Source organism: Pituophis catenifer, unplaced genomic scaffold (genome assembly GCF_029215685.1).
Source record: "Pituophis catenifer annectens isolate HBS135680 unplaced genomic scaffold, rPitCat1.0.hap2 SCAF_2, whole genome shotgun sequence".
NCBI lineage: Eukaryota > Metazoa > Chordata > Lepidosauria > Squamata > Colubridae > Pituophis > Pituophis catenifer.
In genome coordinates, this window is record NW_027256882.1 from 245179132 (window position 1) to 245206991 (window position 27860).

The following is a 27860-nucleotide window of genomic DNA, read 5'->3' on the forward strand; positions in this document are numbered from 1 at the left end:
CCTGTTGTTTGCCATGCCCTCTTCCCCAGCCTCTACCTCACAATCATCCAAGTCGCTCCCTCAGCCTTGCTTTACCTCACCTTTAAAGAGGTCAAATTTCAGCCTTCGGTTCCAATGCAGCCAATTGTTGCTCACCTGTCAAGCCATGCAGTCAGCTGATTCGGTGCGCAGCCAGAGGGAGGCAGGAAAGAAGATAGGGATACAACTCTATTTTCCCTTGTGCCACCCAACCCTCAGGTTTCTGGAAGTGAAGACCCGCAACTTCCCCAAATTTCATTCCCATGGGAGTCATGTGTCCCAGCATTCTGTAGGTTAGCCCTTTTAAATGATATTGCTTCAGTAACTGTTTCCCTGTATCTTTTGCCCAAATGAAAATCACAAACACAAGCTCTGAACTGGCCAACAACTCCTTCCCTTCTGATGCCCACATTCCCTCATATTAAACAATGCTTATTTGAGATTATTTTATTAAAGTAAGACTGGATTCATACCTCTAAACAATCTCAAGGAAAGTACGTATTGCCCCAATTTCATCTCTACACCCCTCCCCTGAAAAATAGATTGGAAGAAGAAGAGGGGCCCAAATCCACCTTAGTTAGCTTCTATAATTGATTCTGGATTGGAATCTCAGATTCCCCGGAACTGACTTAATACTGGAACATTACACAATGCTGGTTTCACAGAAACAAGAATAGTTTTTAAATACACAAACTAAATGCATTCAGAGATATTCATTATTTAAAACGTAGTCCACCCTGATTCCTCATTGATAATTATTCCTGGTGTAGTTAGTGATGCAAGAGTAAAAATAAAAATATGTCATCTTATTTTAAATTGTAGCCTTGGGGATGGAAACTCCAATGGAAAATGATGCCTCACATGCTGCCAAATATTTAATACACATTGCTCAATAACTCTGAACCAGACCGTTTTCTGTACTGAGAAGAATGCCTATATTTCATAAGGGCATGAAAAGGAAAATAGAAGTTATTCTGAAGCTGTATTATGCAGAAAATTTCAGCAAGGAATCTTTATTTGAAACAGATTCCGGCTATGAAATTGAAGAAATTTAAGACGTATTTCCTGTTCAGTACATAGAAAGTTCCAGCTGCTAGAAAAACTATTCAGTAACTTGTATACTTTTCTTTTCCTTCAAGTTTAAAAGGCAGTTGAAAATGTTATATGAACCTATTAATTTGCAACTGAGATTGTTTATTATCAGTGTTTCACAGGACAATCAATTTCTGAATAATAGATTTGGAACTATTTTAAAACAATTGTAATGGCTGAAAAGTAGCATGTGCCAAATCCAGTGTCCTCTTCTGTACACCCAAATAGTAATGCAGAAGGAATTTGTATATTACAAAATATGCATTACTAAGGATATTTTTTTCTTTTTGCCTCACGAGTTTTACAAAAAATAGACAGGAATCTCTTGGAGGAGGCATGATTAAATCCTTCCAGATGGTTTAAACTCCAACCCCCTTACATAGATATGCTTTTTTTCATAATGTTTCCCTTTATCTTTTAGTAACCAGTAAAAAGTTGTGGTCTAACTATCATAGCACAGCATCCCTAGTTCTCATCACCTGACCCTATCAGATTAAAATGGTACGTCAGTATGTGACTGCTTCAAAACTCATCAAATTTGGTATTCAGTGCATTTTGATGCAAAAATGTTGTCCAGGACTCATTGTTTGTTTGGTACTCAACACTCGGTGATAGGAAAAGAGGGATAGCTGCGGAGAATGGACAGGAAATTAACAGTGCTGGGAAGGTCGCTGCCTTTTCAAAAAGCACCTTTGGGATAACCATGATCTGGATGATTGAGAATCTCCATAGACAATCAGAAAACCAAGGTGCACCCCAGAATGAGGGCAGATTGCAAAATGACTTGGCATTCACAAGCAGTAACTAGAGCCTAACACCACCAAGGACTTGGTCACCTGATACCAGTGGTAAGTATTGATGGCTGGATGTTGATATCACTCTCAAACAGTGTTCCCACCATCTCTGAGAGTGGCCTACCTTCTGTTTCTCACCATAGCTACTCCTACCCATCACAACCTGCCTGCTCTTTTCTTACCAATTCCCAACCCCAGTTCCTGCATTCAGATCAGAACACTGATATCCTTTCCTAATCATCATCTGTCACACAAACACAAAACATTTATACCCCCAAACTGTAGCCTCCCAGCCTCTTCCAAGGTTCTAGCCATATCCAATCCCCCCCCTCCTTTCTAGGTGATAAGGCAATTACATACCCAGACAAAGTGTAATCTGGGAAGATCTCCTAGCATCAACAGAGAGACACTCAGATCCCAGTCCACTGAATGATAAATTAGGATTTTTAGAGGCCTCTGAAATACAATACAGTGGCCTCCAACAGAAATGGTTGCTCGCCAGCTTGGGAGGCAATTTTTTAAAAATATTTTGTTGGGCAAATTGAGTACTCATTAGAACAGAAAAGTAGAATACAAATCAAATCAGTAATTAAAGTTACATTTTTGATGGGATATGAAGGAAAGAATTGAGTCTCACTATCCTCTGCAGTCTCTCCTGGACATTATGAGAATCCTCAAGAGAAAAAAAAAACTACCTTGAAGGATGTTCTATCTTGCACATTTGTAGTTGCAGAATTTTTTTATCACACTATAACTGACTAAAATTAATCCTGATCTGATCCTTCAGTTTAATTTATTAAAACAGACATAATTTCATCACCAAGGATATTCAACTTTTTAAAACTCTTGAGCAAATATAAAGAGTGGTAAACAACATGTTGAGATTCAATTATAAAAGAAGCCAAGAATACAACTGAGATGTCTACCAGCAAGAGAAGTATGAATATAAAGGGCAGCATAACATATGTTCAAAAGAAGTATGGTTGTGGATGAATCCTGACATAAACAAAATTGTAGAAGCCAGAGGAGAGGGAGCGTATGAAGAATCTGAAGAGACAGAGTAAAAGAGAAGAATCATTTTGGAGAGAATATGGATGTAGAAAAGAAAAATAGATATTTGAAAATTAATCTAAATTATATCAACGTCTTATTCAGAAAACATTAGATCATGAATAGGAAGAGAATTAAGCTACATGTGTAAAATGAAAACAGTGAAGACACAAGCATAATAATAACTACCAAGACCCTCCAGTCTTGTATAGTTCTTTGCTGCTTTCCATATCCAAAGCAAAATGTTATATGAAATACACACATTTATGTTGAAAGAGCTGCAATTCTGCCTGTCCCTATTGGAGAATGCTGGATAACCTTAAATAAAACTTGTACTTCGCAAAAAAATATAATTTCATTTTAGTTAAGACAAAAAATATCCTATTAATAATTGTCAGATTTTAAACAAATATTTCCAATACAATTCATGATAATTTATTCAAAAAGCAAAAGAAAATACAACAGTTGAATGTTGTCATGCAACACATCAGACGAAGAAATATGATTAGGATTGTTGTACTAGTTACAGTATAGAGTTTAAGACTAAACTCTATACAAAAAGAGGTTATACAAAGTAAATAAATATTCTGAATTCTTTTCCAGAAAATTATATATTTTACATTTGATATACTTTAAAAGGACATTGAAATATTATTTAGAATTCACAAAAGAACCACTTCTTTTAAATTTACTAAGCAAAACACAATTTCACAGTTTTACTGCAGAAGATTTCTATGGAGTATGCTGATCTTTTATTCAATTAACAAAACATTGGTTTGGTAAACATTTGTGAGCAGCTAGTAATTTTTCATTTTTTACCTGGAGTGCACAAATTATTTAAAAGAGGGCAAGTTTGGCACTTTTATACTGATGTCACCAATATTAATATTTCTTGGGATCTCAGGAAGATTCATATTCTTTACAGCTGACACAGCCCGGGCTGGGGCTCCTGCTAAACCAGCCTGTATACAGAAGAAAAAAATACCACTAAGATGGCATTCATTACAATTTACTGTGAAGCATACAATAAATCATAAAGACATGAATATTAAATATTAGAAAAACCAGGTGATATTTTGGATTGGAATGAAATGGAAAATTCTAAAATATTTATCTGGAAAGGGGAAGTGGATGCACTTCACACAAAATCTAAAATATGGTTAATATGTGCAATGGCAACAATGAAAAATTAACATGTTGTCTGTAAAATAATCAGTTTGAGGTTAATTAACATTAAAGCTCATGCTAGCTTTGATTTTTACTGTTTCTAGGTATTGCACCATATACAGTAAATAGCTCGGGCCAGTTTTCCGATCCTTGCAAATGGTAAAGTTGACAATTACTACAATATTGACAATTGGCATTTACTATACAATAGTAAATTGACAATTACTCAGTTCTTACAGGATCTGTTTCCTTTCAAACAGTTTTCTTACAACATTAGATTTTAATCAAATTCTCAACATTATACAAAAATAAACTTTTCACATGATTTTAACCTGTTAGGTGTTTAGCTTCAAGGTTAAAAAAAACCACTAGTTTGATCTAAATCTGTTCTAATTATATGTTTAGAAATATGACTGCTAAACCATGATCTAATAAATTCCCTTCCCCACACATGGTACTGTCCTTTCCAAACTGCAGATATGTACAGCAAATTATTCCTGAACAAAAACTTGCTAGAACCACAATCAAAATTCAGGTCATTTTTTTCCCATGTAGGAAAAAAATTAGAATTATTCTCTACATACAGTACAATTAATTTTGAAGGATGTTGTTTCAATGCAAATTTATTTTATTATTTCACCTAATACTTAAGCTTTAAGCCATTGTTTTACTATAAGTGGTAATATAAAAATAATAATGGAGTGGACAATGTATAAAGCTGTCTTGCATACTGTTATCAGAGTTCTTCAAATGTTTTGTATTTGTAAGAGAACACTTCAAAATTGAATACCTACTAAAACAAAATAATAAATGAAGCTTTCCAAAGATGTTGTAACAATTTGAAATACCATCTGACTATACTTGCACATATTTTTACAATATTGAGATAATTAGAAGAAATTTTTAATATTGAGACATTACATTCCCTGGACTAACTTATATGAATAGTAAAGTACTCACAATTCATGTCTTCTACAACATTAAGCCTTTCTATATTTGCTTGGAACTTTGACATTCAGACACAGAAAATCTTTCTTAGTCCCCAAAAGCAGCTTTACTTAGGGCTTTCTAGAAGAAAGCACTACTGTTTTTTTGTCTGGGATTAACACTTGTTAATATATTTCAGTACCATTTTTTAAAAAAATGCTCCCTGAGAAAAATTTTAATTTAAAATTCTGTATATCACACTTGCATGTGACTTCGTTCTATGTATCTGATTATTTTATTTCATAGCATTCATTTTCTTTAAATATAAGTAATCTAAATTTATTTTAGATCCTATTCATCTTTTCATAAAGAAAAAAATGAAATGCTAACTGATCATAACGTTAACCATGTCTGCGTGAACATACATAAATATAATAAATATTTATATTTCACATAAATATTCCTAGGAGTTGGGCCATTAATTCAGAATTGTTCATTAGCTGCCATTAATTTTTCCTCCCAAAAGTTCAATTTGGTCAAGAACATTTAATCATAACAATATTTGCAAAATTCATAAAAGGATTATTGAGTAATATGTTTAAATAGAGGTTAACACATTCTTGTGTAGAAAACATAATTGCCTTTTTTCCCCAAGAAAATGCAATCTCTGCTTTTTCAACAGCTGGAACTTCCAAGCCCCAATCTTGTATTTTTGCAAGCAAGAGAAAAGCACACCAGTGTCAAGCATACAAATATTTCCCTTTAATATCCATCCCATTTTTTATAGTTTTAGTAGACCTAAAACAATTTGATACTCCTTGACAGTGCAAAATAACATTGTTTTATAATGATTCTTTAAACATTTTGTTTCTCTTGGTGGAATTCCAAATACCAGAGAACTGTTTTATTTTTATTTTTAAAGAAAATTGGTTTACACTCTTTCTGGCACATACTTTCTTTAAGCAAGGAAAATAATCTACATGTGCAACTACATCTACTTAAATAAAGCATATTTAGAAATACTTTGTATGAACTAGGATTCCTGTCAGCTATTAAAGATATTGATAGACAATGTCTAATAGCATTTCTATGGCAAGAATTCAGTAGATGTATCTATGTATTACTATAAACGGGGCAACCCACTTCAATTGTAGTTCACTGAACTGACAGCTGCCTTTCATCCACCACCACAATTTAAAGTACAAACTAAAAATCACACTATACTTCTAAGACATAGTGAATTGTTCTGGAGTTATAATTACGGTAAACAAAAAATCTACTAATGATGCATAGCTATAGGCAATTGTGCCACACATGCATTTCTTTTCATGGGCCCATCCAATTAATATGGAAAGAAGTAAAAGAGATGAGGAATATAACATTAAAAAAATCCAATTTTCTTCCATCACCCAGCTCATGATTACCGACTCCCTTTCTAGCTAACTTCTATTTTGAGAGCTGGAAAGAAAGACAAAAAGTTACAGCAATTGACAAAGGGATGCAACATTCCTCATCTTAGCAGTTGTTCTTGAATGCATCAATTAGTCATTTTCTTACATGTATTAGAAAAGTTATAAAATATCCCATAAATTACATCATAAACAAGTTGCTGATAGGCACATTTGTGTGGTTCTAATTACCCAATAAGTAAAAACCAAGCTGAATCTTAAACCTAAGGTATTGCTCATAATATCATAATGAGCACAAATGTTCCAGTATGCCCACATAGTATTAGAAATACAGTGTGAATTTATATACAGCTAAAATTACAACTAATCAAACAACATTTGCCCAGCTGCTTTGTAATCTCAATTTAAATAACCATATAAGTTTGATATGTACTTCAAAATTCAATAGTCACTGAAAGACACAGGGTTGATTCCATAACAATATCCCCAATAAGGGCATGGACAAGGGGTGACTGATTTCCTTTCGTGTTCTTTGAAAACATTCACAGATTGTAGCCTCTTAGTTTTGGCAAGATCCTTCCATTTTTTAAGCTAATCAATCATCAGCATGATCTCTAACCCAATCAAACAGCAAGATTCCCCCAGCCTTCAAAAGAGTGTCTTTTCAGAGCTTGAAGAGTTGCTTATGAAAGGATGGCTGAGAAAGTCACCTCTTGTCTCTCTGACTTTCACTGACATTTGTCTGAATCAAACCTATAACAGGTTGCCTTCAGTGATGCTTGTAATCACAAATTACAGACTGAGCACTCTAACATGTTAAAAAGGCAGAGATGATCATACATTTAACCCAGCTAACACAAGTGGGAAAGTCATAGTCTTTCTAATTACAAAAACTGACATTTAGCAATGCAAAGCATATTTTAGATTCTTTTCAGGACACTATTTAGTAATATGGAAGTTGTATATTGTATTCCTTTTTTATACAGCACATTACATTGACACATAAGTGCTTAACTTTATTGTTTGCTTAAATCATAATTATCCTCCAAATGACATTGTAACAACTCTATTTCAAGCTTTTTTTTACAAGATAAATGGATAGATCAACCTCCCAAGTATTTGTGCTTGTTATAAAAGGCAGATCCTTTTATATGCACGATTTTTTGAATTCATTCCTCCAACATATTTTATAGTAGATATGACAACTGTTTGTGTTTTCTATCAGCCCTTCTTCCCAGAACAAGTATGATTCAAAGCAGCAGGGTTATGAATAAGATGGAAGGATGCAGTACAGAATATAAAAGTATGATCATGTTCTCTTCTCATGAGGTTAAATAAATGAACAGAATTAGAGGAAAAAACAAAATGAAGTCTGCAAGTATATCAAAATGCCAAACAGATAGAAGACTTACACATACTCTTAGAAATTTCAAGCACTTGGATCACAGCGATAGTAATGGATGGACATGAATTTTTTTAAAAATTTGATTTATCTCCTTTTAAGTTGCCAGACCCAAAAATAAAAACAGAATGCATATAAGCAGAAAATAAAAGAGCAATATTACATAAAAATAAAGAAAGAACCCTTATCTTGAAGAATATATTTATAGAATAAAAAATGGACTGTTTGGAATGCTCTTAACTAGACTTTATTTATCGGGAGGATCTAAAACTGTATCTTAATTTTGGCCGCTTTTAGCACAAACATGGGATATTGTGAAGCATACAAACTTTAACTAGAAATAGATACCTAGTTACATGATTTTTTATGATTATAAGAGAAAATACTACAGAAATGTTTAGCTATTAAATGATGTATAACGTTTTCCTACAAAGAGTGATACAAACAAATATGCTGTTTTAGGATTTTACATGCTATTGATTAAGATTATACCTGACATATAGCATAGACTGAGCTTTAAATGCTTTCTTATTTCAGTATTCTATCATTTGCTAGCAAATGTAATAAAACTTCCTCAGGAACATTAACTAGCCATAGTAAATCTTAGCCCAATCAAAACTTATTGCCAATAATTTCTCAAAGCCCTAAAATGTTTTTCTTTTCTAAATATTATTCTTGTATTTAATTTCTTCAGATTTTGATTTTCAAAATGGATATCTAATTTAAAATATTCATTGTTAAATAGAATTTATATTTTTCTAACTAACAAAAGTTTTCAGAGAAAAAAAGAGCTTACGGTACATAAAAAAGTCTTTAAACCACAGTTGCTACTATGGCTGTCTACTTAAATACACATAATTATTACTGGAACTATCCAACTGTGTACACTTGTAACACAGCATAGAAGCGTTACATAGGAGCAGACATTTTGTCACACTACTGGTAACAGCTTAAAAATACAAAATTCACTTCAAAGCCTTTACCTGCTATAAACTCCCTAGCATTCTTGTGTAGTTTTAAAAATTGGGAGAAAAAATTACCAACAACCTTAACATAGAACATCCTGTGAAAACTGAGGATTTTAGCTTTAAAAAATTCTGATTCTCCACATCTTTTTTTTACTATAATCCAATGCAAAATTGTTCCTGTTAGGGGGAGCCCCTGAAAAAGGGGTGATGGTGATAGGGATAGGACAAACGGGGAAAAAAGATGTTCATTCATAGAATGAATTTAGGTGTCTTTCATTTGAACAAGGGGTCTATTATATTCAACTCTTCAAAAATATTTATGTCTAACAACTGATTAATCTTACAATATAAAACCTAACGTGCAGAGTTTGTACTACTGCATTGTCAGTAAGGATTAGAAATGGCAACAGTTCTAAATAAATATTAAAGAATCGATGGTGACTAACATTTGATGAACTTCCACAATTTCTCCCTACTGGAGCATGCATTTTCAATGGCTGGCCTTTGAAAATGCATCTCCAGTAGGGAGAAATTGTTATATCAAAGGTATTAATTATAGTACAGGATAGCAAAAGCTTTCAAAAGGATTTGAAATCAGTTTAAAATCTTATTTTCACATCTTCATTTTTTTAATAAAAAAATAGAATCTAACAGATATTAATCTAATTATGGACATAATGTATAATTATGGTTAAGACAGATGCTTGGTTACTCTAGAAAGAAACAAAAGGCATGGGAGAATAGAGTGGATATGATATCATTCTGATTTCTGACTAGCTGATTATAACCAAACAATTGGGAACAACATATCTATATCAAATAAATTAGATTTGTTAATGATGTGGGCATACAAATGATAAAATTACATTTTAAAGATAGAAATTCCAAAGCTGAACACTAATGAAAGGAGAAAACAAAAGTAAAAATATATGAAGTTAATGACAATCTATTAAATACACTACAGCAATAAAAGATGAAGGAAACCAGCACAAAAAGTGGGCTACGAAGACTAATATGGGTTTATCAACACATAATTTTTGAGTCTGGCCTAATTTATCAATTGCCTTTGACATCATTTTGCTTTCCCTTATTTTAAAGCAGCACATTTTTTTCTGAAAATTAGCAATACCTGTATCTACCTGTCCTGTCTGGGAGACTGAAAGATAAAGGTCTGTAAAGAGAAGAATGGAAAGAACTAGAAAAGATCAGGTGGTTTGAAAAAATGAGGACTGACTTAAAACGACCAAATTCACACCCAGCTGAAGACTACAGAAAAAACACAAGAATACCAATTCTTCCAGGGAACACCTTCCATGTCACTGATAGTGCCTGACACTCAACCCAAATTTTCCCTTTTACCAAAGCCTAAAGCTTTATTAATTTGGCTTATTTTTCTTTTGCAGAAAGGGTATCAAAAATGGACAAGTAAATTTGCTTTTGTCTTGTTAAAAGAAGCAAAAGATACTTCTGCTTTACCACTTCAGTTGATATATGTTGGGGAAGCAGGACCTTCGGTTCTTTGTAAAGTTGTCTACCCATTTATTTTAAAGCAAGGCCACTCCCTTTGAACAAAATTATCCAGGATTATTAGCTAGATTATGAAGTGAAGCCCAGCTGCCTAAAAGTGCAGCAAAGCTGACACTGCTATTGAATGTATTTGAAAAAATGGTATTTGAGTATCAACTGGAAATAATAGGGTCATGACGTAGTTTCAAAGACCCACATGCAGTATTTTGTGCATGCATCAGGGCCCAACACGATCCCAAAAAGTCATTCCACTTACACTTCAGGATAGTATACAGTGCAGTTGTGGGATGGGGAAGGAATCAGTAACATGCACACATAGTGTGCAAGCAGAAGGGGTATTTTGGATCAAACGCCAAAGATTAGGATTAGGAAATGGCATGAAAACAACAGTATCTTCTCCAAAGTAAATACCAAGGAGGTTTTAAGGTTTTAAGGAGGTTTTAAAGGGTTTCGTTAGTTCATTCAGAGATTATATTGCCTTTTCTTCATTATTGATTTATTTTGCTCTGTAATAAGCGCTGATAGAAAGTAGAAGTAGTGAAGTACTGTTCCATTAGTACTTTGTTAAATATCTGTCAAGTTTAATTTGCATACACAGAAAACAATCATTCAGTGAGGCAACAGAAATTAAGATTAACCTGACCACTACACTGAAATACTTCATTATTTAAAATTCCAGAACAGGTTAATCCCTTAAAACATAATTTAATAAATAGGAACATATTTATAGTTTACTAAAACTGCACTTCAAAAAAGAATAAAGAGCTCATTTATCTCTTGAACCACACAAAGAAATTACTATATATTTAGACAAGTCTGATTCCAATTTTATTATACTTTTATTAAGTTTTTGCCCCAGCATATAACCTCGTAGCATCGGTATGCAAATTTCTGTGCTTCTCAGTCAGTGCTGCACAGCTCTTTAGCTAGAAAATAGCTTAAATAAAAAAGATAAAAATGCAACCAAATGTTGAATAGAGATTTTATGAATTTTCAAAGTAATTTACTTGAAAATAGTTTATCATTGGGATACCTTTTTTATATGTAGCATGTATTTTATATATATATATATATATATATATATATATATATATATATATATATATATATATATATATATATATATATATATATATATAAATTATAAAAAGATAAAAAATACTGTACAAATACCTATTTATATATCACAATATTTATGTACCTGTTTCTATATCACAAATTTACCCAAAAGGAAGATAACCCTTAGTCAATCTAATTGAAATTAATTCTGGAGATTGTCTACCTCTCTACTGGCCCATTAAATATTTACATATAACACATATATTTGCATGTGCTTCTCTCTCTCTCTCCCCTCTTCAGTATATAAAATTAATAATTACCTGCATATGCACACATATGTATATGTTTTCTCTCTCACACACACAACACATGCTCTTCTTTCTTTCTAGCAGAAATAGCAAATAAAGTAGCAGAAACGCAAATGGAAGAAATTGCAAGACAAAACAGAATGTAGAGGAAGCAATGGAAAGTAGCTGAACCAAGGAAAGAAAGAAAAATACAAATGGCAGAAAACTCAACTGATATTTTGCACTGTGCTCAGCAAGCACAAATCTTGTGTGTGCTTATTCTGCAGGGAGTGAAACTCTAACCAATAACATTTACTCTCAAATAGGAAAACTTAGGACTTTTTAAAATCAGTATGAAATCCAGTAACACTCTATTTCTTTTTAGTAGCCTCCATAGCAAACTGTGATAATGACACAATCATGATTTACACACGGTGACATCAGATAAATGGTGCAATCATCCTTGATGTCTGTGCATGTACATAAGTTGCAACATTTGCATGATGATGCCATCATGTTCATTTTGTCATTTATCTCTTCCTCCCAGCCACCCATATTTTTGCACAAGTCATGGGAAAATATGCTAGCTGTCCCAACCTTTTGTTGCCCTCCACTAGAGATGAGTTGCTGTAGCAAGATAAAAGAAAGGAAGAATTCAAACTATCCATTATGCCTGCCTTACCAAGAATCAGGAGAGGATAAAAATGTCCCAAGTCCACAATTAGAAAGTAGCTTGCTTAAAGCTGACCTTGACAACAGTAAGTAGCTGACATTGCAGATGGAAAATGTTCATGGACTCTGCATTTTTCTGAAGAGAGACAAAAGCAGTAGATACCAGCTTTTGTCAATCTCCTGTTTCTGTTCTAGCAATTCCCTTGGATTATTTGCAGATTGCTGCCTACAGTTTCTTCCTTTTGGGTAAATATGGTCAAATTAGAATTTAAAGACTTGACCAAAGGTGTTTTTTGTCACTGAAACTAAGATAGCTGCAATCTTGACAGGTTTTCTTTTGCAAGCAAATAGCCATGAGAGGGCAGGAAGAGGAATGTAGTTCTGGGGTAGGAAGAAAGCTTCTCTCCACAGGGCTGCTAAAGAGTAAATAAAGTTACTGAGAGGCAAAAGAATAGAAAATTTATTTAATGTTTCATTTAATTTGGTATATGGAATTCATGATGTTATTTATAGTTCTTTTTATACCCCCATTTTGTGGAAAGAAAATCAGTAGTTTTGTTGATTCTTTAACAAACATTTTTACTTAACTCCAGATTAAACTACTCTTTTTTTAAAAAAGAAAAAGTAATGCTATGATAACACATCGTATTTTAGGATTAGCTAAGGTTCTTAGGGTTTCCTCAATTTTTTTTTTGCTCTGAAGGCTTATCTGGAATGCTGGGAACATACAGTCAGGTCCAGAAATATTGGGACATCGACACAATTCTAACATCTTTGGCTCTATACACCACCACAATGGAGTTGGAATGAAACAAACACAATGTGCGTTAACTGCAGACTGTCAGCTTTAATTTGAGGGTATGTACATCCAACTCAGGTGAACGGTGTAGGACTTACAGCAGTTTGCATATGTGCCTCCCATTTGTTAAGGGACCAAAAGTAATGGGACAATTGGCTTCTCAGCTGTTCCATGGCCAGGTGTGTGATATTCCCTCATTACCCCAATTACAATGTGCAGATAAAAGGCCCAGAGTTCATTTCAAGTGCGCTATTTGCATTTGGAATCTGTTGCTGTCAACTCTCAAGATGAGATCCAAAGAGCTGACACTATCAGTGAAGCAAGCCATCATTAGGCTGAAGAAACAAAACAAACCCATCAGAGAGATATCAAGAACATTAGACGTGGCCAAAACAACTGTTTGAAACATTCTCAAAAAGAAGGAATGCACCGGTGAGCTCAGCAACACCAAAAGACCTGGGAGACCACGGAAAACAAGTGTGGTGGATGACCGAAGAATTCTTTCCTTGGTGAAGAAAACACCCTTCACAACAGTTGGCCAGATCAAGAACACTCTCCAGAAGACTTCACCAGAGTGAATACAGAGGGTTCACCACAAGATGTAAACCATTGGTGAGCCTCAAAAACAGGAAGGCCAGATTAGAGTTTGCCAAATAACATCTAACAAAGCCTTTACAGTTCTGGAACAAGATTCTATGGACAGATGAGACCAAGATCAACTTGTACCAGAGTGATGGGAAGAGAAGAGTATGGAGAAGGAAAGGAACTGTTCATGATCCTAAGCATACCACCTCATCAGTGAAGCATGGTGGTGGTAGTGTCATGGCGTGGGCATGTATGGCTGCCAATGGAACTGGTTCTCTTGTATTTATTGATGATGTGACTGCTGACAAAAGCAGCAGGATGAATTCTGAAGTGTTTCGGGCAATATTATCTGCTCACATTCAGTCAAATGCTGCAGAACTCATTGGACGGCGCTTCACAGTGCAGATGGACAATGACCCAAAGCATACTGCAAAAGCAACCAAAGAGTTTTTGAAGGGACAGAAGTGGAATGTTATGCAATGGCCAAGTCAATCACCTGACCTGAATCCCATTGAGCATGCATTTCACTTGCTGAAGACAAAACTGAAGGGAAAATGCCCCAAGAACAAGCAGGAACTGAAGACAGTTGCAGTAGAGGCCTGGCAGAGCATCACCAGGGATGAAACCCAGCGTCTGGTGATGTCTATGTGTTCCAGACTTCAGGCTGTGATTGACTGCAAAGGATTTGCAACCAAGTATTAAGAAGGGAAAGTTTGATTTATGATTATTATTCTGTCCCATTACTTTTGGTCCCTTAACAAGTGGGAGGCACATATGCAAACTGCTGTAAGTCCTACACCGTTCACCTGAGTTGGATGTACATACCCTCAAATTAAAGCTGACAGTCTGCAGTTAACGCACATTGTATTTGTTTCATTCCAACTCCATTGTGGTGGTGTATAGAGCCAAAGATGTTAGAATTGTGTCGATGTCCCAATATTTCTGGACCTGAATGTATTATGGGCACTTTCAAAAATGACCTGTCAAAGCTTTTTCAGACTTGGCTTAAGATGTAGACTTCAACTCCCAGAATTCTAGCTGGGTAATTGTGGAAAGTCCACAGATCTTAAAGTTGCCAAATTTGAAAAACACTGGTCTGAACTATTCTAACACAAAATTTAGCAGAAGTTAAAATATTTTAGGCTGCTCTTTGCCACACTTTCTAGCTTCTGAAGATTAAACAAAAGATACTTCCAAACAAAGAAAATGGTTGGTATTTTATAACATGCTAGCTTCTCATTTATTCTTTTAATTAAATGTATCTAAAAACATTAATATCAAATTGTGTACAGCACAACAAAAATGTGGTACACAACAAAAAATGTATCCACAAGTACACTAGTACGTAAATTATGATTATCGCCATTTTAAACAAGCTTTGAGAGTCAGAAGCCTTGACTGAAGGAAGCTCAGAAATATTTCTATAGATAAATGCAAATGGGAATCTGATAGAAGAAAAATGAAATGTTCAGCTATTTAAGTACTCAACAAAGGCTTTATCATGCCACATTCTAAATGCTAATTTGTAGCAATCAAAATAGCCAAGTATTAACAAGTAGATAATTATTTTGGATCATGCAACTGTATGATCATGCTCCAATTGGCTTTACTACCTTTTATTCTTACCTCAGATTTTTCCAGTTTATTTTGAGCATCAATTTGGGTGACTATTTCATTCATGTTGGTCTCCAAAACCATTCCACCCATCACCATTTCAGCCAGGATATTATGAACCTAAAAAGAACACCCAATAAACAATGGTTGCACAGATTATATCAATCCATCAGTTATATTTTATTATGCTTTTCTAAAGTATACTTATCTTAACATAAATCAACTTTTCTAATACAACATTTGTAATAAATCAAATATGTTTCTTTCATGTGAAGTACAAGTGCAGTGTATCACCAAAAATATTCAGATTCATGTCCAAACTCTGCTATGAAAAATCATTGGGTGACTTTGGGACAGCGACTTGAAATCAACCTAACCTACCTCGTTGATTGCTGATGTGAGTGGTAGGGGGAACAGGACTATTATACATACCTCTTTGAATTCCTAGAAGAAAAATGGAATATAAATCTAATGAAAAGAATTTTATTGTTCTGATTGCTACATCAACTAAGAGAGATTTTTTTAAAAATGATATTAAAATTTATCAACTTTTCACACCATGTGTCAGACAATTGATCACTACAGGCAAAATAAAACCAGGGATACTGAAACCAACTTTTTAAAATAATTTATGCAATTCAAAGAACATTTGTATATGATACATAAAAACCATATAGTTAGAAACCACTGTCTTGGTATATTGTATGACCAATTTATCACTTTATTTTGACTTCACTTGCTTTTAAAGTTTTCTTCTTATGGATAATGTATTGTCTCAGGTATGATTTCATTTTATTAATATAATACTGAAAATATGTTTGTCTTGATAAAAGTTACTCATGAAAGAAGGCAGGGATGACACCTAGGAGTATAATGATAAATGTGTAACAAATGGCTCTGCCAGCTCCACTGTCACTGCCATGCTGTCACCAAGCAGCTGATAGGTACACTAGATGTCACAACTCAGCTCTACTCTCAAGCAATTCACAAAATTCCTGAAAATTTAACGATCGGCTCTCACAAGCAGGTACAAGCTGACAGCAGAATACCACTATTTTCCGCTGGATGACCAAACCAATCTGTCCCAATCTGGGTGACTTTTTGATGTGAGGACTTCTCATAATTCTCCAACTCCCCAATCAAAGCACTGCTAAAAATTCTTGGGATTAAAATCCACATATTGGGAGAGTACAAAGGTTATGAAAGCCTGTGCTGAGTTAACAGAAAAGGTCTGCAGGATAGGTACAGAGTTTTACTTATCTAAATTGTATAACCCACTTGGACAGTTAAATTATAGCTGACTATAGAAATTTCAATATAAAAAGAAAATTAGGTATTCTTCACTCCTGCCTTTACCACATTCTAATTAGTTGAAAAAAGAGATAGTAACATACTATTCCAAATAGAATACTGTATGTGGAAGAACAATCATTGTTTTTAGTTTATTTACAGCATAGTCTTCTGAATCTTTAACACAATATTCAAGAGGCTGATTTCAAATAAAGCATGAAAGGATTCCATTCTTAATAATTAGAATGTACTGCAGGTAATCATTTTACACTTCTTTACAAAGAAATTCTACAGATAAGCTTTAGAATGCCACATATGTTATTTAATGTTTTGGTAAACTAAAAATTACTACCATATCTATAATTGAATTTTGAAAAAAAGGTATCTAACAGAAGCAGAAACATCTGGCAGAAACAAATGTTTCTTATCAGAATATCATGACTTTATGTTACAGCATCTCACCACAGTACCTTATCCACATGGAAAATTAAATCCAGTTCACAGACATTCTCAAAACACTTGTCTAAAGTTTCTACAAAAACCTGTAAACGAAAAAAACAAAGGGTCAAAGGTATAGCAACTCAACCTCGACATTATGAACAAACATGGAAACCAAGTACTTTTTACTATAAAGAATTCAGGAAGTCAAATATATCTATATGCCTTGACTCTTGGAAGATCTCAGAAACATTACAGGTAGTCCTTGCTTAATAACTGCAATTCAGACTGGCAGTTTTGTTCCTAAGTGACATGGTTGTATACAGAAAAAAATCACAACCTCACCAATTTATAATGATAGTCCTGGTAGCGGTTAAGCATGACATCATGTGATCATCACTTGCAACTCCCTGCTGGCTTTCCCATTGACTTTGCTTGTCAGAAGCCTGTGGTAAAGCTTGTAAACAGCAATCATGTGACTGTGAGACACTGTGACTGTCATAATTGTACATGAGTTGCCAAGTGCCTGAATTGCGATCACATGACAGCGGATGCTGTGATGGCCACAACTTCAAGGATTCGTCATAAGCCCTCCTGTTCAGCACTGTCTTAACTTCAAACAGTTGCTGTATGAATGGTCATTAAGCAAGGGTACCGGTAGAGATCAAATTTCATTAACATAATGATCTAGCACTTACATAGAAATGTAAGTGTAATAGAATAACTCCTATTTTGACAATGCAGAAGAGCTAAATCATTGTCGAAAATATCATTTTTAGTCTACTACTTGTCCCCGAAAATGGGGCATGCAGAGGGTGAAAACAGAATGCGCGGAGGCGGAAAATGGGGTGCGTGGAGGCGGCAATAGGTGGTAGCGGTGATGGGCACCAATGGGCGGTGGCGATCCCTGCAGCCTGGAACAGCTAATAGGTATTCTGGGAGGCAGATCCAAACACCAATCAGCTACTCGTGCTAAATCAGGCTCGTGCAAAATCATGCTGTTTGCTGCAAGGAGGCAAATTGCTGGGAGGCAAAGACAATTTTTTTTTCTTGTTTTCCTTCCCAAAAGCTAGGTGCATCTTATACTTCGAAACGTCTTATAGTCCGAAAAATATGGTATATGCTAGACAGTTTGGGCTTGTTCAGTTTAACTATAGCTTTGAGTATAGCCACAGCTTTTTTACGCATTCTAAAACAGAAATGGTTTGCAAATTCTTTTTTGTAGTAATAGAAGATTGGAAAAATGTTAACTTTACCTCATTTTCATGATATAACAGCCTATTCATCAATCAATATTTTAAAAACCAGCTTATAATGTTCATTGTCTGTTGTCATGATTTCTTCAAATGAATCCTTGTCAGAGAATGAGAAGTACAATGTCAAGGGCAGCTCTTTGTCAGACTTCAGACTTGGCCTGGAATTCTGGGTTTGTAACTGACACCTTGACCCTAATTGACACTTCTCAATCCTCAATCCCTTAATGAGACAAATATTTTTGCCAGACAGGAAAGCTAATTCAGAATTGGAAAAAAAAAAAGGCTAAAAAGTCCAATGGCGGTAGACATTTCTTTTAATGGAATATATAGAACCCCTACTGAGTTTAGAATAGTATTTCTGCATATAAGCCCTTAACAAATGCATAGTTGCTGAGAATTAACTTTATCTGTAGTATTATGTTCCTGTTTCCAGTGCCTATTTCCTTCACTCACCTCAAGATTATTCACTTATATCATCTCTCATTTTTGTTGCTGGACTTAATCCCCCATGTGGATTTTTGATTACTTATGTTTATTATTTATGTCTTCATATATGAACTTTATCAAACTGTACAGTCAGGTTTCCACTATTTGTAAAGACACCTGTTTGTTAAGTACTAGAAAAAAGTATCCTATTTGCAATCTACACAACATATTAAACTTTAATTTTAGTGTATGGTAGGTTTTTTAATTAGAAATCTGAGAAATGTACGGTAAGTATCACACTGGCATAAATCTCTAATTTTGCTGTAATAATATCCTGCTTTCTGTTGCTTGTTAAACTCAAATAGCAGCAACCAAATTGCTTCTCTGGTCTGTTTTCCCAAAAATTTAGAACAATGAAAATCATTTGAGGAAATATTTTGCTCTGGATCTGCTGCTTGAAGCTATGCAGCAGATATTTGAAGGTTCAATGCAGTTGTTTTAATGTCCTCCTGAGATCTTTTGAGTATCTCTGTGCATTTGCAAAAGACATTTCTGGGAATATGTATTTTGTGATGGCCTTAGAACAGCTGTGCATGTCAAGTTTTCCCCAACAGGATTGAATGGAAATGCCACAAAAGACTCCAGTAATTTCTTATAAATATCTTCACTGTAGAAAAAGCTATGAAGTAATATGAAATAATTCCTTTAGCTACTGTATATTGACAGCAAGTTTTGTATATTGTGGACCTCTGTTGTTTGTACCTCTGTCTCCTATCCACCTTATGCAATGAATTACATGAGCTCTTTGAGGCAGGAGCCATTCCACTTGGCTCTTGTTATGATAACAAACAGATCTAATTTTAAAAAATCCTGACCATGTAAGAATTAATTCTCCCAGTGTTGTGGATTTGAGTTGTTGCTTTCTGGTGCAAGGAGATGGAGTAAAACACATCAAATTATAATGATGTGGGTATATTACAAATATTCTAAGCCTAATGTCAAAATAGCTTTTAGCTAAAGAGAAAAGTTACACTAAGACAAATTATCCATCTAAAAGTATTATTGAAATAGGATAAAATAAGAGCATTCAAGTGTGTGCACAACTAAGCATTTTCTGGTAGTGATGTTAACAATTCTTAATTCTACAATTCACAATGTAGTATGTTGGCAGCATTTTAAAAACTAAAACAGTGCACACAAAGAGACTGATGGAAAATTAAGGCAGCGAGATTATAGAAATTAAAGTTACATAGCTGCAAACGTATGCTTTCAACTGCACAGATGAATGGAAGCCACTAAAAACATACTTTGTTGTTTGTCAGTGAATAAAGGGACATTCATTTTCAAATCACCGCAATCAGAAAAGTAAGTAAAATTAGACTCTAATGGTAGGTTAGCACCTAGCTCCCTCTACTGCTTTATTCTGAAACCAACAGTTAACAAGTTTATATATTAGGGTAGTACATGTTTTTTAAAAAGAGCATTAGCTCTCACATATAGTTGTCACACTGCTATTTTATGAATTAAAATAATCGGACCTTTACTTTTTATGTTTACTGAAAGTCTAAAAAATGTACATGCTTTAAGGAAACAGTTACCAAATTAGTGAGACTCTTAAAGGTATGCATAAAAGCCTGAAAAAAGTTGGGTTATTTTAAGGAATAAAAAGATGCTTGCTCACACAGAATTCAAAACACTTCAAAATTACTTTAGAAGTATGCACATTCCTATTATATATATATATAAAAACAATTATTTAATTCACAGAAGTTAGGAGGCCCAAGTATAGTCAGAGAAAAATGTATGAGATATCTTCTTTATGTAAGCAATAGAAAAAAATTGTATAAAACTTCACATTTTATTCAAAGCTATCTGGAGTAGAATATGACCCCACACTTATATATAGAATATAATTACAGTATAATTAGAGGCATTACCCACAGAAGCCTAAGTGGGAGCCCCTATGCCCCCCGAGGAAGTACCTATTCAATCAATCTACCACACATACTTGATGGACTCTGTTGGTTACCAAACTGTTATTTCTGAAACTCTGATAGATGGTTTTACAGGGTGTGATGACCCGTGGTGTAGCACAAAGGCAACATAGCCAGAAAATAAGTATAAGTCCCTTTATTAGCTCCAAACTTTGCCCCCAATGTCTCTTTACTCTCCGGTCTGGCGAAAAACCCTTCCACAAACCTGTAAGCAGACAAAACTTCCAACCATAAATCCAACAGGGCAAGATCAGGTAATTAATCCAGGAGGGCAAGCAAGATAAGGAATTCCAGAATTGAAGTAGCACAGCCGTAAATTAAACCAGTTGGGAGAATGCCAGGAACTCAGATAAAGCAGTCAACACGAACATGAACTCAGCTTTTGTTCCTGACAACCATCCCTTCCATTTGCCTCTCCTTTTAAACTCCAGCTCCAGGTGTATCTTGTGAAGGGGATCAGGGCCCTTTCCTCCCTCATAAGTCATGCAACCCATGTTGCTCTCTTCTCCGTTCTTTCCTGCATACCCTAGGATGAGGAGGGGGTGGGCTTTGGTCTTCATCAAAACCCCCTCTCCCTTGTTCTAACTCTCCCCTGCTCTGCCCAGCCTGACTTTGCCCTTCCCCAGTTTCCTCCACAGCCAATGGAGCCACTCTCTTGCTCTCCGTCAGCTGTTCCTCTTCCATCTCAGAGTCAGGGGCATGACACAGGGCCTTACAACTGCTAGCTGGAGCAAGGCGGCAATGACCTTCAAGTAGATTACACCTATGTGGATTTTTCTCTGCTTGTGGATCCCAGAAAGTTTCCTCTCGTTCAAATATGCTACAGGAGATGAGACAGCAGAAAAGATGCCTAGAGATGCAATTCAATCTATGCAAGCCTTCCCTTGAAAACCACCTGGAAAATACAACTGGCTCAAAATGAAGTGGTATAAATAACTGCTACTCTGCAAACTGCAAAGGTTCCCTGTAGGCTTCTGAAAGCATTCAAGTGTTGCTTATACCAATAAAACCCTTCAAAGCATGATTTGCAGGACTACTTATCTCTGACTTTCTCTCTCCATCCCATTAGATCTGACAGAATGAGCATGCCTTGGTGTCCCCAATGAAACAATGTGATCTAATGAGACTCACAAATTTTGCTTTCACTGTCCTGGCACCTGCCCTTTACTACAGCATATTCCATGATATTCAAAAGGCCCCAATCATGCTAGGCTTCCATAAAACTTTAAACACTTGGTTTCATCCTAAAGAACTGGTGTAGGATGTGGAGTAAGTCCACCTGGAACAACGTTCTAGGTTTTTGAAAACGTTTTGTGCTCTGCTTATACTGGTTTATATTGCTGTTCTTTAATTTTCATTAACTTTTTCTATTTTTATGTTAACCACCCAAAAATGCACTTAATGAGCTTAGTGGCCACAAAATAAATAAAAGAACAGGACTATCTCTATACGTAGGCAGTCCAGAAGTGGTTTTGACCAGTTATGGATGAGCTTGTTCATAATACCATAACAGAAACCATATCCTACTTATGCTATCCCAAGAAACTCACGATCCCTAAACTTGATTTAAAAAACAATTTTAAAAAGCAGTACAATTTCCAAATAAGTCTCAGTTGCAACATCAGATTTCAAAAATTCCAGCTTTGTCCTTAATTACATTCTTCCAGATACTTACTCCTTTATTGGGTAATATATCAATGTGTGAATAGGAAACTTGCAAGCAAGTGAAATAAACAAAATGCAAATTTTGTTTTGCAACAGCAAAAGAATATGATTATATATTATATTTTGAAATCATGGAGAACTACATATAGTCAACATACAATCATTCGTTTACTGACCCAAGTTACAATGGCACTGAAAAAAATGAGTTATGATGGTTTTTCATACTTAGGACTGTTGCAGCATCCCCATAGTCATGTGATCAATCAGAATAGAGCTGGAAGGGACATTGGCGGTCTTCTAATACAACCCCCTGCTCAAGCAAGAGACCGTATATCATTTCAGATGTCTTATCCAGTCTTTTCTTAAAAACCTCCACTGATGAAGCACCAACAACTTCTGAAGGCAAACTGTTCCACTGGGCAATTGTCCTCACTGTTAGAAAGTTTCTCCTTAATTCTAGGTTGTTACTCTCCTTGATTAGTTTCCCTTCATTGTTTCTTATCTTGTCTTCGGGTGCTTGGGAAAATAAGTTGACCCCCTCTTCTTTATGGCAGCCCCTCAAATACGGGAATACTATCATATCACCCCTAGTTCTTTTTTTCTCTAGACTAGCAATCCCAATTCCTGCAACCTTTCTCCATGTTTTTATCTCCAAGCCCTTAATCAACTTAGTTGCTTTTTTTTTGCACCTTTTCCAACATCTTTTTTTAACATGGTGATCAAAGCTGGATGCAGTATTCCAGATGTGATCTTACTAAGGATTTATAAAGCGGTACTAATACTTCATGGGATTTAGATGCTTGGAAAATGGCATGTATTTATAAGGGTTGCAGTGTCCCAGAGTCACATGACCACCTTTTGTGACCTTTTTGACAAGCAAAGTCAACTGGGAAGCCAGATTCACTTAACAACCATGTTATTAAGTTAACAACTGTAGTAATTCACTTAACAACTGTGGCAAGAAAGATCATAAAATGGGGCAAAATTCACTTAGCTGTCTTGCTTAGCAACAAAAATGTTGGGTTCAGTTGTAATTGTAAATCGAGGACTACCTGTAATCTTTTACAAACTTAAAATTATCTATCTTATATTCATTTTATCATATCATTTTCCAATCACAAATATGACCAAGATTTTTTTACATTCCAAAGGATGTTTTGGAGCGTACTCAACTCTTTAACCTTTGCATTAGGATGTTACAACTGTAGTTATTTCCTGATACTTGTATTAATACTTAACACTGAGAAAATATTCAAATAAAAATACTGAGAAATTTGAAAATGTAAGGTCAATGAATAAGAGATCAGTTTAATTGTCATCCAATTACTGTATTATTTTAGCAAAACAGTACTTCTCAGAATTTCTAATCTTCATTATCAAGTAAAAAAAAAACCAAAGAACAAGGACAGAATACAATATTGTGACCCTCTCGTAGATGACTTACTTGTATTAGATCTAGAATCCCAAGTTCACTTTCTGAAGAATCAACGCAGAAAACAAAGTACAATGTAGCATAATGGCGATATATCAATTTGTTGTCAGATCCACCTATTAATCTAAAGCAGAATACAGCATCAAAGAGCAATTAACAACATTCCAATGGTCTTGGTTGGTAGCTAAGAGAGAAAAACATGATGCATAATTGTGGCAAAAAAAATAATGAAGGATGTCAAAGGCAAACCATTAACATTCAAAGCATTTAAATATACTAGTAGATATATGTTCTGATTTATGTTTTACAATGGGATTGACGATCTTTTTGCAGCCAGGGACTGCAGGTTTTTTAGAAATACATTATTTTAAACACATGGGAGAAACGGTTACTATACCTTTGGTGGGGGTAGTTTAAGTAAAACAGAAGCAATATGCCTTAGCTTAAACTTAAATGTTGGGTTCCTTTTTTTAAAATCAGAAAAAGGTGGTGCTGGCACTATTTGCTGTTAAATGTCAGAGGCCTAAGACTGAGAGCTGGAATAGCAGACCACATGCAGGTTATACCTTTCCATCCCATTGAATAAAAAGATGCAAATATATGTAGAATCGATCAACAATGATATTCAAAAGTTGTTGTGCACAAGGCAGCTATTCAACAAGGGTATTATTTAAAAGGTGATAAAGATTTTCAGTTCTGGAAGATTGCATAAATTTTATTTAATAAAAAAATTAATGATAATCTCAATATATATATTTACACTACTGTTATTTTGATATATAAGAAATGTTCCACAATAGTAGATATAGAAACACTGTGAGGATAAATTTTACCATAGTCTCCCCTTTATAAACATATCGTGTTCACACAATAAAAAATGAAAAAATTAGAAAGTTCTTAGCAAGATCTAGAATGACTAAGAGAAAGAATCTGTAAACTGAGTGCTAATGAGGATTTGAGATCACACAATAAATAATGGTCTAACCAAACATTTACATGCTTTTCAATGATGGAGTTCAACTATGTCAATCCCTGTGATTTAAGGTTCAAATTCTGCTTCTAGCTAATGGTATCAGAAAAGTGTGAAAGAACCCAAATGCCATGTTTCCAGTTATATAGGTTCCATATTTCTCTCTTTTAATCTTTGAGAGTCTAGCTTCTAATTTGATCATACTTACAAGCCTCCTTCTAAGAAATTACAAACATTTTCATCACGTTTTGATACTAAGTGGAATGTTTCTCTGATAATCTGTTGTTGTATATCTTCACTCTGAAAAGAAAGGAAACATATTGATGTTTCCAAATACAAGCATTCCTCTATCATCATATATAGCACAACTTTTATAACAAAACCACATTATTTATTAAAAATGTAAGCCATCCATTTCCCAGTGACTCTAGGTGATTGAAAAGTAAAAATATTTTCTTTCACAAGGAAAGAGACAAAAATAAAAGATGACAAGAATCAGACAGGAATGAAAAAGAATCAAGCACACTCAATACAAGGGGGTGTTATTTACGCTTGCAAAAGGCCTTGGGAAGAGCTTAAATAGCAACTGAAAAGCTGTTGTGTTCTCACAGTTAATGTCAGACCAGACCCAAACAAACTTATGTTAAAACCCTCAAAAAGTTCAGATTCATTGTGGTACTTTAAATACCTTGGAATGCTGCTCCAGGTGAAAATGTATGCTGTATTGAGCATTTGGAGTGTATACATGTAAGAGTTTGTTTTTACATTATATAAAATTATATCTTATAAACCTAGTGAATCAGATGTTCCCTTCAATATCCAAATTTGTTCCAATGTTGGCTAAATTCTTTGGAATTTGGCTGATATGCCAAGTTCTTGATCACTCTATTTAATACTCCCTATCAAATACCCATAACAAATATTTTTCATATCTTTTACTTTCTGGCCACAAAGCCACTTTTGGTAGCATTTGGTAGCACTTTAACCAGCATCAGTAAAGATGTTGTAATAAAAATGTTCTTTTGTAAACAGTCCAGAGTCTCTTGGATAAAATGGACAGTGTATAAGTTTAAAATAAAAGATGTATATAGTAGATGTATATAAAATAAACATCTACTATGAAAAACCTTGCTGTCTCCATGGTCCTGTTTAATTCCCAAAAAAACATATTTTCACATGTAGCCACTCCTTTAGGAAGCTAGCATACAAACATTCATGATTTATTGCGTATCTATGGTGCTAATCAGAACTGTCATATTTACATAACAAAACATTCATACATACCATCATACACAGTTGGTTACATGTAGAAAAAACACATTTTTCTATATATCAGCAAAGCCACATTATACCAATTTTAACAGAAAATAAGCAACTCTTAAGTTTTGCATTTCTCTTCGATAAACATATATTTGCTGTTGTTTTCTCTCTCCCATCAGGTACCTAATAGCAGCAAGCTAAACACTCAACTTTTTAATTTATAAAGAGATACAAAGAATTCAAGACCTCAGTGCCTTCCGCCGTGCCCTGAAGACCTTCCTTTTTCAGCAAGCTGGGCTGGCTTAATGCTTTTTAAATGTTTTTAATATGTTTTGTTATTGTTTTTTAACGTTGGGGCCAAATTTATATATATCTTTTAAAATTGCTTTTAATGTTTGTATTTATGTTTTTTACTTTGGCTGTACACTGCCCTGAGTCCTTCGGGAGAAGGGCGGTCTATAAATTTAAAAATAAATAAATAAATTAAATAAATAAATAAATAACAGTGCACAGGATAAACTTATGTTATCCCAATGCTGGCTAAGCATCGTATATCATTGACATGAAAAAAGCTTTAGTTCTCAGGCAACATGAGAAGTTCATTGCATCCAAGCAGGCTCTCCTGTTTCCTACCTTACCTTTAAAAAAAAAAAAAAAGCTTCAAAATCAGATTACAACCTGTATCATTCCCAGCCCATTTGGCCAATGGTGAGACGTTGGAAGCTCCAGGTGAGCAAAGTTGCATAGCAACCGGGCTGGGAACAACAAGAGCTGCAATCCCTAAACGTTTCGAAAACACCAGATTGCTACAGCGGTCATAATATATTTTATAAAAATTTAGATTTCTTTTTTTTTTTTTTTTACTTTTGACTTCGCCCCTGAATTTTCTTTTGTAAAGCAAAGTTATAAACATAAACCAATGTTTTACCCTCCTTGAACCTCCTTCAGATTTTCTCCTATTCAGGTGTGTCCTTTATATTTCCTATGAGAATTAATATGGGCACTTGGATGTATTGGAAACAACTGCTCTAACTCAGAAGGTTGCCTGCCGTCTGTGCAACCTGAGATCCGCCGTTATCTTCTCCGCCTCTCGCGCAGAAGCCGCTGGATAAGAAACCCTGAAGAATACGAACCGGGGGAAGAGGCGCTATTGTACACGTAAACATTTAGCCAACAGCCTCCCTTCCGTCTTTTCCTCCTAGAGCCGAATCGGGTTCCTTAATCTGGCGCTCGCCGCAAGACGAAGGATTCTGAGGGGAGACTTTTCAGCCCGCCCCGCATTGACTTCCTCGTCACGGCGTCGAATCATTCCCAGCCCAACCCGTGCCTTCAGGCGGCTTGGACGGCGCCCATTCAACCCGTTTCCTGGGCTCGTTACGAATGATAAAGCCATCGCTCGCCCGCCCCGGAGACTAAAAGCTGGCTAATTTATGGTTTTCCGTGTTTGTCGTGCGAACGGAGCCCCCTTCCCCTCAGCTACCCAAGGCCGGCCTCTCCCCTCCCGACACTCACATAGCGCTGGTAGAATTTGGAAAGGCGCGGCTTCCCATGGTTGTTGAAAATGAGGATCGCTTTAATCATGGTGAGGGCGGCGGTTGAAGATCCCCCCCACTGAGGCGCGAGGAGGGGGGGCTCGCGTACCCCACTCTGCGGCGCGCGACACGGCAAAGCCCCTCCCCTCCTCCGCTCCGTCCCCTCCCTCTCTAAGCCTCGAGCGAGCGAAGGCGGAGTCAAGAGGCAGAACCGTTCTACGGGCTGG

General features: G+C 35.2%; 1 protein-coding gene across 3 annotated transcripts; it reads right to left on the reverse strand.

Moving 5' to 3' along the window:
* Nucleotides 1-2860: 2860 nt before the first annotated feature.
* AP3S1 (adaptor related protein complex 3 subunit sigma 1) lies at nt 2861-27808 on the reverse strand. Of its 3 annotated transcripts, none has more exons than XM_070938725.1 (7): nt 27614-27808; nt 25050-25141; nt 23884-23995; nt 17131-17202; nt 15383-15490; nt 3774-3916; nt 2861-2951 (listed from the first exon to the last, which is right to left on the reverse strand). In XM_070938725.1, the coding sequence occupies exons 1-6, from the start codon at nt 27680-27682 to the stop codon at nt 3788-3790; spliced, it is 582 nt and encodes a 193-aa protein (XP_070794826.1). In that variant the 5' UTR covers nt 27683-27808; the 3' UTR covers nt 2861-2951; nt 3774-3787. The 3 variants fall into 3 exon arrangements, with proteins under 3 accessions (XP_070794826.1, XP_070794825.1, XP_070794827.1); XM_070938726.1 differs by lacking the exon at nt 2861-2951 and adding an exon at nt 9957-9998 and having other exon boundaries at nt 3864-3916; XM_070938724.1 differs by lacking the exon at nt 2861-2951 and having other exon boundaries at nt 3367-3916.
* Nucleotides 27809-27860: the final 52 nt, after the last annotated feature.

Coding starts and splice junctions, on each gene's coding strand:
- AP3S1 (XM_070938725.1), bottom strand. CDS start 27,682: ATGATTAAAGCGATCCTCATTTTCAACAACCATGGGAAGCCGCGCCTT. Junction 25,142..27,613: donor CCAAATTCTACCAGCGCTAT/GTGAGTGTCGGG, acceptor CTTTCTTTTCAG/AGTGAAGATATACAACAACA. Junction 23,996..25,049: donor AATTTCTTAGAAGGAGGCTT/GTAAGTATGATC, acceptor ATTCTGCTTTAG/ATTAATAGGTGGATCTGACA.